Source organism: Trichosurus vulpecula, chromosome 3 (assembly GCF_011100635.1).
Source record: "Trichosurus vulpecula isolate mTriVul1 chromosome 3, mTriVul1.pri, whole genome shotgun sequence".
NCBI lineage: Eukaryota > Metazoa > Chordata > Mammalia > Diprotodontia > Phalangeridae > Trichosurus > Trichosurus vulpecula.
In genome coordinates, this window is record NC_050575.1 from 389,657,499 (window position 1) to 389,670,904 (window position 13,406).

General features: G+C 52.1%; 2 protein-coding genes across 2 annotated transcripts in view; one reads left to right on the forward strand and one right to left on the reverse strand.

Annotated features, from left to right (window-relative positions):
- Positions 1 to 1,865, forward strand: part of CDT1 (chromatin licensing and DNA replication factor 1) — a 4,357-nt gene extending 2,492 nt beyond the window's left edge. Inside the window, exons 3-5 of the mRNA XM_036750068.1 lie at positions 6 to 130; positions 231 to 432; positions 1,272 to 1,865. Of these exons, the coding sequence (XP_036605963.1) occupies positions 6 to 130; positions 231 to 432; positions 1,272 to 1,435 (491 nt within the window). The 3' untranslated portion in view covers positions 1,436 to 1,865. The remainder of the gene's footprint in view (positions 1 to 5; positions 131 to 230; positions 433 to 1,271) is intronic.
- Positions 1,866 to 1,975: 110 nt separating this feature from the next.
- APRT (adenine phosphoribosyltransferase) lies at positions 1,976 to 12,316 on the reverse strand. The gene is made up of 5 exons (XM_036749316.1): positions 12,215 to 12,316; positions 9,897 to 10,003; positions 7,168 to 7,301; positions 4,655 to 4,733; positions 1,976 to 3,148 (listed from the first exon to the last, which is right to left on the reverse strand). The coding sequence occupies exons 1-5, from the start codon at positions 12,292 to 12,294 to the stop codon at positions 3,006 to 3,008; spliced, it is 543 nt and encodes a 180-aa protein (XP_036605211.1). The 5' UTR covers positions 12,295 to 12,316; the 3' UTR covers positions 1,976 to 3,005.
- Between the last annotated feature and the right edge of the window lie 1,090 nt (positions 12,317 to 13,406).

A 13,406-nucleotide genomic window follows, 5' to 3' on the forward strand; every position in this document is an offset into this window, starting at 1 on the left:
ACCAGGGTTGCCTGATCTTACCAGCCCCCCCAAACCAGGGTCTCCTGGTCTCAGCAGTCCCCTGAAACTAGCTTCGCCATCCAGCTCCCCCAGCGCCCTGAAGGGCGTCTCCCAGGCTCTGCTGGAGCGGGTGAGTAATAAATTGAGGGTACAAGTGGTGAGGATGAGGGGACCCCTGCATCTTCCAGGCCCAGTGTGCCTGACCGCTGGCCTCCTTCCTGCCTCCAAAGATCCGTGCCAAGGAAACCCAGAAACTGCAGGCGATGATGACCCGCAGACCTGAGCAAGAAGAACGGCTGCTGGTGCTGTCCAGGCTGCCTGAGCTGGCGCGCATCCTTCGGAGTGTCTTTGTGGCCGAGAAGAAGCCGGCCTTGACCATGGAGGTGACCTGTGCCAGGATGGTCAGCAGCTACCGCTCATCCATGACGCCTGGTACGTAGGTCACCCTTGATGGGTCATGGAGGCTGCCAGGGACTGGGGGGAGGGTGCTGTGGGACCTGGAGCCTGTGGGGCCTTTTAAAAACGGGATGAGAGCCCACTTTCTGCAGGAGGCCCTTCTAGGGCTGGACCTCTTCTCTCTGTACACCCTGGGAGATGACCTTTTCTATACTCCAGATCTTAGTTGTTTACATGTCTCCCCATTAGACTGAGCTCAAGGCCCTTCTTTATCCCCCAAGTGGTTGGCATAGTCCCTGGCACATAGTAGGTGCTTAATACCTGCTCAACTTAATACCCAGCCTCAGACACTTACTAGCTGTGTGACCCTGGACAAGTCACCTAACCCTTTTGTCTCAGTTTCCTCATCTGTAAAATGATCTGGAGGAGGAAATGGCAAACCACTCCAGTATCTTTGTCAAGAAAACCCCAAAAAGGGTCACAGAGAGTCTGACATGACTGGACAACAAAAAGTAAATGTCAATTCGCTGCCAGGTGGACACCCCAACCTCTTCCCATGTACATAATTTACTTCTTACCTGGAAGCAGTTCTGCGCCTAGTAGGAATTTGGAATTATGGGGGCAGAGGTCTGATTGGCCATATTTGGGGGGAAAAACCCCACTTTTTTTCCCATGGACCTGGCTTTAAACTGCTAGTGTGTTTTCATTTGTGCTGCTTATGTAGAGGCCTGGTGGTTTTCTTCCCACAAGACTGGCTTCAGGGAACATTGTTTCTTTCCCAAAGGGAGCTGTCTTCTGGGGGTTGGGAAAGGTTGGCTCCTGTGTGTCATGGCAGGGGCTGGCCACCACTCATGCTGTGTGCCATCTGTCCCCAGGGGAAATGGAGAAGCACTTGCAGGTCCTCTCAGAGCTGCTTCCAGACTGGCTCAGTCTTCACCGCATCAGGACCGACACATACCTGAAGCTGGACAAGTCTGTGGACCTGGGTCATGTTTCGGAGCGACTTACCAGGATTACCCAGGAGGAGGAGAAGTTGTAATTCAGGCCCTTCCTGGAAGACGTGGCTGGACTCTGAGCACTGTTTAAATCACTTAAGGCTGTGGGTGAAAAGAGGGGTGTATATATGTGTGTGTCTGTGTGCACGTGCACAGGGCTGGAAGAAGGTAGAATGAACGTGTGATCTTTCTATATTTTGTCCCCATTGGAAAATAAAGCAGCTTCTTTGTAGATTGCAGGGTGTGTGATCAAAGTTAGACACCCTTCTGCAATCTATGCAGCTGCTATGGGCCGTAGCTGCCCTTACTGCCTCCACCCTGGGCTTGGGGCTCTGGCCTCACTCTGCATGCTCAGGGTGTTACCCACTGCTAAAGTACTGGGTACCCCGGCCGAGCAAGCAGCCTGTCACAAAAGCCCATGTGTGGGCATCACTGGATGTTGTTCGATGTGTTGGCATTAAATGTTTATGGAGTTTATTCTTGTTTGTTGAATGCTAGGAGTAAGTCTTTTGGTAGAGCTGCTCAGAGCTGCTGTGGTGTATTTGGCGTGAGCTTGGGCCTGGAAGAAAGGCAACTGCCCAGCATTTATTAATAAATGATTTAATCATCAGATAAGATTGAACATCAGGCAAGATTCTTCTTGGCAGAGAGAAGGCTGCTGCCCCACGGTCTCATTCTGTCACATGTCAAAAACTGGCCACTGGCCAGTTCTTCCCTCACATAAAATGGTCCTTCTGGGGCCTAGGTGCTTTGTGCCTCAGCAAGGCAGGGAGTCTTGGGTTGTGATACAAGAGACTGTACAGCTCATGTACATAGTGAAAACGAATGAAAACACATAAAAAGAGAGATCAAGAATTAAGCCTTAAGTAGGTTCGTTGATCTGCCCAGGCCTCTGGGGTCTGTTGTGGCACCTGTTGGAGTCGGACGGGGGAGCAGAAGCTGAAATTTGGTAAAGCAGCAGTGGCTTTTACTGTACGACAGTCAGAGAAGATACCCCACGGCCCCTCCCCCCAAACTCATGTGGGTCAAGAACTCTAGAGACGTCCCTCAACCTGGGCAGAGAGGTTAAGGTCACACAGCTGGTATAGGGCAGAGGTCTGCCTCTGCCAAGTATACGCCGAGTTGGTTGGCCTGGAAACTAACTTGCTCAATTGTATTCCAAGTTCTAAACCCCAAAGCGACTTCCCATTTGTACTGACTTAAGGGTCAAGAGTGTCCTCAGATGGGACACAGGCAGTCCTGGAATAGAGGCACTGGCCAGGTGTGCCCTCTAGAAGGCAGAGTCCTTCTCTGGGAGTTGGTCTCTACCCTCCAAGCAGGGCATTGCGGGGAGTCAGGAGTGACGAATGGCACATGGCGGTGGGGCACCTGCTGCCTTCCTCAGGTGAGGAGCGTGAGAGGCCACGGATAGGAGACTGGCAGGCCCTGTGGAGCCTTCTGCTGGTCTGAAGAAGTGCCCCTCCCAGAGGAGGAGAGCTGGCTCACATTTCCATTTGCATAATGGTCCAGCTGGAGGCGCTTGGCAGCCAGGTCCAAGGCCAGATCCTAACTGTGTAGATGAAAACCTGTCTGTGGTCTCCAGCTTGTGGGGAAGGTGCCGATGGCAGCCCAGCCTCAGTCATACTGCAGCAAAGAGAAGAAAGGCACAGGGGCCAGCTTCTCTCTCCCCTTCAGGGACGTCAGCTCCACCACGGTCAGGCCCTCTAGTACTTCGGCCTTCAGACTTTGCAGCAGCTTGCAGGCCGCCCCCATGGTACCTGTGGGGCGACAAGGGTGGGTTCTGCTGTCATCATTAACACTTGGCGCTCCAAGGATGGCAGGGCCCCCTCTACCTGTCCTGACTTCCTCTGGAGAGAAAGCTTGGCACCTCGAGCAGGGCTCAAACCCAAACGAAAATGGGCCTGATGAATATACACAAGGATGCCCATGGCTGCATACTGGCTTAGTTTTAAAATGAAATGTTTTCTATGTTTTACTGCATTTATATTTTTATAAATATTTCCCGAGGACATTATAATCTGGTTCTGGCTGTTTGATGCCCATCTATCCAGGGTCATACAGACGAAAGGGTGTTGGGCAGCACTGGAACCCAGGTCTTCTGGATTCTCTCATTATTAGGAGGGTGAGCTCCTTTAGGCAGGGAGTATGTGGCTTTCTCTATAACCCCGTGCTTAGCACAGAGCAAGTACACGACAAAATGTTCACTGACTGACCATTCAACATGCCAGTCATTTCACAGAGGAGGAGGTGGACGCTCAGGGAGGCTGATGGGTGCGCCCGCACCAGACAGCAGGGCTCTTCCCCTGTGCCCAGTGCCCAGTCATCAACTGGACTTGGCATCCATGAGCAGTCTGACACTGGGCCCTAAGGGAAAGGCAGGGGGTGCCCCAGGAGGCCCTCCCTATACTAGGTGTCATGGGGGTGAAGGAGATTCAGGGCCTGGTCAGAGGGGACTTTCAGAGCTCCAATGCCTGTTCTGGGCCCAGAGAGGTCTGGGTTGGTGCCTGAGGCTCACCATGGGTGGCCCCATTTGACTACAGAGCCAGAGTGACGGCAGGCACTGAGTCAACCCTGGCTTCAGGTGGAGAGACTGGAGGGGCAGGGCACTGGACAGGGGGGTGTCACCTGTTTGGATCGACGCCTCCCCAAGAGTGAACCCAGCTTCTAAGGGCTTCCTCTCGTCCCACCAGGTTTATTCTCACAGTTTCTGGATAATGCTCTCTTCTCTTTGACAGGGTCAATGGAGCCTGCATTATCTCATTGGGTCTCTCCCATCTGTCCTGGCACAGCCTGTTTGGACGTGGCTGTTTGCATGTTGTCTCCCCAATCAGACTGGAAGCTCCTTGAGGATGTGGGCTGTTTCTGCCTGTTTTTCTCATTTCCAGCACTTAGCACCAAGCCTGGCACATAGCAGGCGTCTTATAAATGCCCATTAACACACTGCGGCAAGCTGAGACTTCTGGGACCATGATCTGCTTTCATCCCCTGCTTGCTATGGAAGCTTGTTGGCACAACAGGGTGAGCGCTGGGCCTGGAGTTAGGAAGACCCGAGTTCAAATTCTGCCTCACTGGCTGTGTGACCCTGGGCATGTCATTTAATTTTAACCTCAGTTTCCTCACCTGTCAAATGGAGACATTACTGCTCCTCCCTCAGAGGGCTGTTCTGAAGCTTGAAGGATCCCCCTGTAAAGTGCCGTGCAAATGCTACTTGTCCAGGACTAGCTACAGCTACCCGGCCCAAAGGCCCACCCTCACCAGGTTACCTCCAGTGGCCATCAGGTCATCCACGATCACCACCTTCTGGCCGGGCTCTATGGCGTCTTCCTGGACCTCCAGCTCTGCCTGAAGAACAGAGAAACAGACCCCCACCTGACTGAGAGGCGACCGGCCTGGCCCTCGCAATGACTTCAAAGTAAGTCAAAGAACTGGTTTGGCCATCTGGGCTGTTGGTGGCCAAGTGGATAGTCAGGAAGACCAGGGTTCAAATCCCGCCTCAGGCCCTTAATAGCTGTGTACCCCTGGTCAAGTCACTTCACCTGCCTGCCTCAGTTTCCTCATCTGTAAAGTCGGGATAAACCAGGGCACCTCCCTCCCAGTTGTTGTAAAAGTAAAATATGTAAAGCATTATACAAATGTTAGTCACTACTATTATTATCAGACTTCTTCTCATGACCCCACAGCTCTCAGCAGCCTCTGTAAGTGAAAATGCTTTAGAACTGTTTGGAGACATCCTCCAGCTGGGTCTTTCCCTGCCCATTCTAGGCCTGCTTCTGACCAGCATTAATGAAGACAAACGTAAAAGCAAGATCACAAGAGTTCAGCGCCAGTGCCATGCTGGGGAAAGTGCTGCACCCCTCAGCAGGACCCTTCTCCCTCCCCACCCCCCACCCCCAGGCCTCTCCAGGAGGCTTGTGAGGTGAGGATGTGGCAGAGGGAGGGAGCGTCACCACCCTCTCCATCACCTGGCTTCCCCCTGAAAACTGCAGGCCCGTCTCAGGCTGTACAGAGCACCGATGAGGGCCGGGCTCCAGAGCTCCAGCCTCCGGCTGGTGTTGCGGGCATTTTTTCTGTTAACTTAAAACTGCCTCTGGTTTTCCATGACATTCATTTCCAAATACTTCTGAATCTTTTTTTTTTTTTTAATCTCATCACTCCCAGACCCCCTCTCCAAAGCCCACTCCCACAGACAGGCGGGCTCTCTCCTGATTGGTGGCTGTCTCAGTCACTCACTCCATCTAGGGCTGTGCTTTACTGCAGGACCCTACCATTTAATCACTGGCCACTGGCTGGTCAGAATACCCTGCCCCCACCCGCCATGTTTCGGGTTCTTGAACCACAATCAAACTGGTTGTCACTGCTCCTGGAAAGGAATTGTGATGCAGCTTCCCTAGGGTTCCGGTTCTCACCCCTGCAAATTCCTAAACTCAAATATCCTCCCTACGTAGGTCTCCCCCTATGAGAACACCAGCCAGCCTCCCTCCCATCTCCTACCCAGTGAACTTCGTGTGTCCCATCAAGACCCCTGATAATGTCTGATGACCTCTGACAACACTTGCCACGTTCCAGGCCCGTGGTCCCCCACATCTGCAATAGGACCAGTGTTGGTCATGACAACCACACACAGGCAGATTTGTTTTGCTGTTCTTGCTATTCACACTGTTGGAATCATTGTGCATGGTTCTTTGGAACCAGCTGTCAAGGAGTGTTCCCATGCAGGGATTTGGCAGCTTTTAGAAAGCTTCGCTGGGTACTGTAGAATTGGGATCAGGACCAGAAATGTACCGGACTGTGTCCTGGTTCCAACGCTGACTTAGCCGTGTGACCTAGGATACAGATATCACCTCCTGTCTGCGCCTTAGCTTCCTGTCTATAAAACGAAGGCCTTGGGCTAGACCACTCAGTATTATTACCTTTCTTCATGATTTTTGCCTACGGGCCAACTGCAATTAGAATCCATTTAAAATGAAAGTTCCTTATCTGTAAAAGTGGGGAGCTGGGCTAGGTCGCCCCCAGAAACACCCCACAGCTCCGAGACTCTAGAAGCTGTGCTGCAGACTAGTGTCCTTTGGTTTCAAACGGCAGGTCGGACCACCAAATGACTCCAATGTGCATCCCACTGACCCTGATGGTACATCAAGTTTGGGTAAAACCAGTTCACTCTTCTGAAAGACTTTGTGGAACAGAGACCTTCTTTTGGTAGAAATAACTACAGCAAGCCCTCCCTACTGCTGAATGAGGAAGCTGGGGGCCTCCAGACTTTGGTGCCTCGCTCCCTCTGCCCCATGGGCCCCCTTCTCCCATTGGCCAGCTCACCTTGGAGCTCCGTGTCGGAGGACTTGGACCAGCCACACCTCACTCTTTAACCTTCAACCCCAAGCTCTCCCATGAGCACCTCCCCTTCTCTCCCCATTAGAACATTATGTTTCCAGAGGGCAGGGACTATCCTTTTCGCTTGTAGCTGCATCCCCAGTGCTTGGCACACAGCAAGTACCTAATAAGTGCCAGCCTGATGAAAGGAAGCTCCGGTGGAAGGCATCACTGAGATGCCAGATACTTAGAGAGAGAAGGATTTAGAGCTGGGAGGGCCCTTGGAGATCACCTAGCCCAACCCCTGACTTCAGAGAGGAGGAAAGTGACCGGGCTAAGGGCGGCCGAGCCCTGACTTTGAATCCGGAGTTTTTTCCAACATGCCACACATCTACTATATCAGCCCATATCCTGGTGGTCCCAGAAGGTGTTTTCCTGCACCCCTCCCCTCCATGCAGCTCTGACCTACCTGACCATATTCCAGGGAGTAACTGGTGGATACCGTGGACCCTGGAAGCTTCCCTCTTTTTCGAATGAGCACAAACCCTATTCCAAGTTTCTGGGCCAGGGAGGGACCAAACAGGAAACCCCGAGCATCCAAACCTGGGGGGAAGATCAGGGATGTTTAAATGTTGGAAAAGAAAAAAAAAAGGGTGCATGGGGTAGTTTCCTGACCCTCTCACCTCAAGGCACCGAAGTACCTGGACAGCGGGTTTAGCAGCTATTACCCTACTTGGTGCCAAAGGTGAGTGGTCACACCCATCAATCTGGGCCCCAAGATGGAAAATGATTAGTCCAAGATCACACAACTGATAAGGTTTAGAGCAGGTTCCCTACCCCTGGTTTAGAGTAAAAAGACAAACTCAGGTCTCCTTCAATCCCCAATCTCTTTTGCTTTGGACTCTTTTCTCATTACCAAGAGGGCACCAGCTCCATTATTTACCAACCCAGCTGAGGAAGACGGTCCAATTCAACACCTATTAAGTATCTATCAGGTCCAAGGTAGCGGGAAGAAACCACAACAATCTTGCTCCCAGAGTTTGCATTCTACATCCTGGTGTGGTTGCATGTGTGGCTCTTCAACATGCGCACAGCTGAATATATTATGAGGCAGACAGTGGATGGGGACAAGGGAAGAGCGAGACAAGACCTCGAAACCAGAGGCCAAAGGAAGCCTTCGTTACCTGTTGTGCCCCCATCATGGGGACTTTGGGAGACAGGAGGACAGAAGTTCAACAGTCCTTGTTCTCAAGGAGTGAGAACATTCTGGGGGAGGGGATGACAATGTCCATGCAGGAGCAGATACAGGCTATATAAGACAGTAATAAATGCAGGTAATCTGGGGGCAGGGGTAGCAGGGGATCAGGATCTCACGGGGGAGATAAGAGCACCAGCTGTACACTGCAGGAAGCCAGCTATCCTGAGGGGCAAGGGTGAGAACAGAGGGCATTCCAAAGATGGAAAGGGTAGGAAGACAGGTATGCGCTGTTGGCAGATTTGTGAACTAGCCCAACCATTCTGAAACAAACTGGGATAGGAATGTGAAGGATTCCGACTTGTATGAAGAGGCCTGGATGAAGTACTGAATTCGGAGGTTGAAGGACCTGAGACTGGTGTCTGGTTTTGCTGAATGCACCTGTGTGACCCTAGGCAGGTCACTTAAGGGGCTAGACTAAGGTCTGATCCCAAGATCCTGAATGATGCACAGCAGAGAAAAGCCAAGCCGGAATACTGACAAGGATTATAATAATGCAAACGAAAGGAATGTGACCTTGTTAAAATGTAGGGAATGCTTGAAAAAATCCAAGGTAATGCAAGCTGCAATTTATCGTACAAGCCTCTTTCTTCATTTATATTGAAGCCTGTGTATGTTTATGATTATGTATGTAATAAAAATGAGATGTAATTAAAAAAATGTTAGAAGGAAGCCAAACTTCGCGTAATCATCTTAATCAATCTTGGTCTCAGAGAACAGAGAATGGAACATTCCTGCCTCTTGGCAGAGGAAGGGATTATGGGGCAGAATATTATAGCATTGTCCCCTATAATAACTGTTTTGGTTGTTTTTTCTGTTTTTTCTTTGTCATAAGAGAAAGCTCAAGGGAGGGTTTGGCCCCTCCACAGAAAAGGGTATGTGTGCTATATATCTGGAAACAACTGTGAGGCAAATACAAAAGGAATCAGTAAAACTGGTTTTTAACAACGTAAATGTATTCATGTGACTCTCAGTTGGCGGATCAGAGAAAACGTCAAAGCCGTCCTTGTATTTGGGACTCGGGGGAAGCAGCAGGTATTTATTAAGCACCTATTCCTGGCCAGGCACTGCTGTTTTTCACTGTCACCTGGAGGATGAGACTTCCCTTAGTACAGGAGCAGGACGTTGTTCTCAAAGAGGACCAATGACATCAGGAGGGTGATGTCCTGACTTGCAAGTGATGTGGATTTAAGTGAGAGAGAGCTGTGCAAAGTCACCAGCCTCGCTTTCTCCTCGTGAGTCATCTGGGTCCAGGGAAGACTGGAGATAGCCATGGAAGCAGTGGGAGACATTGGCCTTTTTAAGCTAAGGTCTTTCCCAGGTCTCAGTCTGACTGAGGCAGGGCCCATTCCGGGATTAAGATAACGTAAGAAATGAGGCAAAAAGAATGGTCTCTTTAATCTGCTAAAAAAAAATAAATCAATCTGGGAGGGGCAGACCCTCAGGGTTTCTGGCCAGAACAGAAACAACTGCAATTTATACTCACTCAGGGCCATCAGAACCCAAACGATGACCAAGTGAGGCTTGGGTTGGCCAATAATGATTGCCTGCAAAGACATTCTCCACCCCCCCTTTCCACTAGGTACCCTGCTTTGGGCCTTCTCTGGTCTACCCCATCCAGCCTTCCTCTCCCAGGAGACTCATCCTAGGGAAATCTCCTCACGCTGCCACAATGAATGGCTTGGTTCTCATCCTCAGCAGCCTTTGCCCCTCTGGCAGCAGGGCAGGTCCAGGGCCTCTATTCTGGGGGGGGGGGGGGCACAGCCCTCACCCCATTTCCCACCAGCTACACTGCTAAGCCCCATTACCTTCTCCCCTCTCCTTCCTTTTGGGTGTAGATGGTAGGATTCCGGAGGGCAGGGACAACCACAGTTTTGATTTGTATCCCAAGATGAGCCAAACTGAAATAGGCAAGCAGGTAGACAGGTCCACCCCTGACTCACCTGCAATATAATCGATCTTTGTCTTGTGATTTTCTTTCAGGTGATCAGCCAAAAGTTCAATGGAAGCTCTGAAGGCATCCGGGTCCTTTAGCAAAGGACTGATGTCCCTAGGAGGTTAAGAATGGGGATTGTAACCATGTGCCCATGAAACTGTGGCATAAAACACAGGCAGCCCAGACAAAGGGACCTTCTAGGGGCCCTGGCCCTCAGCGGAGACTTGGAAAGACACTCAGGAAGAAGGACTCTGGGCCCTGTGAGGGCCCGGCAAAGCATGAAGCCTGGACTCCTCCCAAGTCCCCAGGAGGTTAGCAGGGCAGAGATCGTGATTTCACAGCACAGGGCCTGAACAGGCCAAGGACACAGGGGTTTCTAGCCCTCTAGGGGAGGGCTGTGAAAGGTCATCAGTGACTCACTTTGCTGAATCATCTAACAAGGGTCAAGACTTCAATGCGCAGTTGCTGTGAGGGGGAGGGGATGCAAAGTTGAGTCAAAGGATCGGTGCCCCCCACCCTGGGCGCCCCAGAAGCCACAGTCTAGCAGGGATGATTCAGACGGGTACAAACAGCTGGTGGTGATTCTGAGGTCTCCCCAAATTGTCCCTCTGAGACCCGAGAGCTGCCAAGGGTCCCGGATTGGGGGGGGCACCCAGCCTCTGCACAAAGAAGCTGGAGACGGGGTACCTGGAGAGAACCAACATCGGGGAGGCCTGCATTAAAGGAGGGCTAGAAAGCTTCCCAGAGGAGGTGTAAGCTTGGCAGCTGTGAGCCACTGACACACAGAACTAAACTGTTATAACCGAGAGCAAGTGAGACACTCCACAGAGTATAAGTTTTAAATGGAGAATTTATTAGCCCGCGTCCATTTAGGGGCAATTGACAGCCCAAATCAAAATGGCCCCAGGTTGAGGTAAAGAAGTAGTTTGTATAGAAAATACAGGGTACAGTGGTTAATGACCTCTTGAAATGTTATTTTGCAGACTCGGCACACCTGTGCCTTTCATGACCATGATAAAAGGAACCTGCTCAATAGACTATAGATACAACATATCAGATAGCTGACAAAGTGTCAACTGAAATTACAACCCAGGATCCCTGCCTCCAACTTGCCATGACTCCCACAACAAGGAAGGCTCAAGCTAAGGCGGAAGTCCTATAATTCAAGATAATGTCTAGGGCCGAGGCTTTCATCTTTAACGGCCAGAGACAGACCAAGGGATGCGCCAGCTTAGTCTGCTGACACAAGATAGAGCCATCGCTGAGCCCACTCAGACAAAAGAAGACAGTTAGGCATCAGGCTTTTTCTGGTAATTAGCTTACACTCCTTGGAAAAGTCTTGGGGGCCCAGCACACTTGCTGAACGCCAAACCGCAGGAACTCAGTCTGTTCTTATGCAAACTGGGGTTTTGAGTTAGGGGCTGGGGGCAGGGCTTTTCAAGCAACAGCTGGCTGCTCAGGTATCACAAAACTACCTAAGCTCGTCTAAGTCCCGGGAGAGTGAAGCAGAGCCCCAGGATGGCACGGCCAGGGTGGGGTGGGACGGGCTAGGGTCCCTCCCATCCCCCAGCCCAGCAAGACTTACACCTGGGGGAGGCGGGGGCGTGGTTCAGGGCCACGTGAGACACTGCAGCCGTGAAGGATCCGGCCAAGGTAGGGAAGGGCACTGCGGCCGGAGGGAGGAGCCCAGTTTGGGGAAGTGCGGCTGGGCAGGAGCGCAGGAAGGACAGGGCGGGGGCCGGGGTGGGAGGACCACGGGCTGGCTGGGGCCGGAGGTCCCCCGGCCGCTCCCGGAGGTCAGCTGCAGCCGCGAGCTCGCACCCACGCGGGGTCTGCGGGGGTCCTCAGCGCCCGCCCTAACTCCTGGTCCGGGACTCTCGGCGGGTGGTGGTGGGGAAGGCAGAGGTCCTGGACGAGGTGACCGAGATCACTCAGGAAGCGGGCGAGCGGAGGCCGGGCAAGAACCGGGGCAGGGTAAGGCTGGAGGATCGGCCGGGAGCCCGGCCGAGGACCCACCCCGGCTCCGACGGACCCAGCCGGGCATTAGGCAGGAAGGCTGGGCTCTGGAGTCGGGGCACCTGGGTTCTAATCCCGCTCCGCTGGCTTAGGTCTGTGTGCCCCCAGGCACGTGACCTCCCCTCTCTGGACGCCAGCTTCCTCCTCAGTAAACTTGAAAGCAGCCCAGGGAGTGGCGGACTGGGAGAGCAAATCCGGGATTCGAATCCCTACGGCGCAGCACCGCGCAGGTCCGCACACGCGGAGACGCCTTCACCCAGCCCGGGGCCCCCCAATCCCGCCGCCCCCGCGTCTGCCCACAGCCCTTACCGGAAGAGGATGCCGGGCTTGGGGAAGTCGGGGAAGCTCCGGACCCGCTGGGCCACGAGCTGCCGCTTGGACTCAGCCATGCCTGCTCCTTGCGGTGGTATGGACTGCGCAGGCCCGAGGGGGGGGGGGGAGGTGGCGGGAGAGGGAAGGAGGCCCCGCCCCGCAGCCCGACTCGCGGACCCGCCCCCTTCCCAGGCCGAAGCCGAGGACGCCTCCGAACGTTCGCTCTTTGGCGGCTAGATGGCGCTGTGCTCCACCACGGAGCTGGGACTGACTGGGCGCTTCCCTCTCCCAGCCCCAGGCTATCCATATCTGTGAAATGGGACAATGATATCAATAAAAATAATATTATATTCGGTATTACATAGCGCCTACTATTTGTCTGGAGCTTTAATTACAGCTAGCATTTATAGAGCACCTACTATGTTCCAGGCACTATAATAATGATAATAATGAGCCGGCCTCTTGTTTGAATGCAAAACAAACACTTGCCAAAAAGATTTTTATGGAGAACTCACACAAGGCAAGTGCTCACAGGGTGGTCAAAAGAAGCCATACAAGGTCTCTCTCAAGAACTCTGGAATTGATTGTGTGACATGGGAGACACTGGCACAGGACCCCTCAGCCTGGTGTGCCCACATCAGAAAAGGTGCTGTGCTCTATGAGCAAAGCAGAACTCAACCAGCTCAAGGAAACGCAGGATGAGCAAATTTAGAGAATCCGCCCCAAATGTGCACAAGGACTATTTGTACACAACCTGTGGTGAGCATTCCAAGCTCACGTTGCCCTGATTAGCCACAGTCGGACACACTGAATCTTTTTTTTTTCTTTTTTAAAAAATTATTTTATTATTTATTTAATCTTTAAGTTTTCAACATTGATTTCAACAAGATTTTGAGTTACGAATTTTCTCCCCATTTCTACCCTCCGCCCACTCCAAGATGGCATATATTCTGATTGCCCTGTTCTCCAGTCAGCCCTCCCTTCTGTCACCCTACTCCCCCCATCCCCTTTCCCCCTACTTTCTTGTAAGGCAGGATAGATTTCTATGCCCCATTCCCTATATATCTTATTTCCCAGCTGTATGCAAAAACAACTTTTTCTTTTGAGCATCTGATTTTAAAACTTTGAGTTCCAAATTCTCTCCTCTCTTCCCTTCCCACCCACCCTCCCTAACAAGGCAAGCAATTCA

Excerpts from the sequence above, each read along its gene's own strand:
- APRT (XM_036749316.1), bottom strand. The coding sequence starts at position 12,294 with ATGGCTGAGTCCAAGCGGCAGCTCGTGGCCCAGCGGGTCCGGAGCTTC. Across the intron at positions 4,734-7,167 it reads ACTCCCTGGAATATGGTCAG|GCAGAGCTGGAGGTCCAGGA; the intron begins GTAGGTCAGAGC and ends TCTGTTCTTCAG. Across the intron at positions 3,149-4,654 it reads TGACCTGATGGCCACTGGAG|GTACCATGGGGGCGGCCTGC; the intron begins GTAACCTGGTGA and ends GTCGCCCCACAG.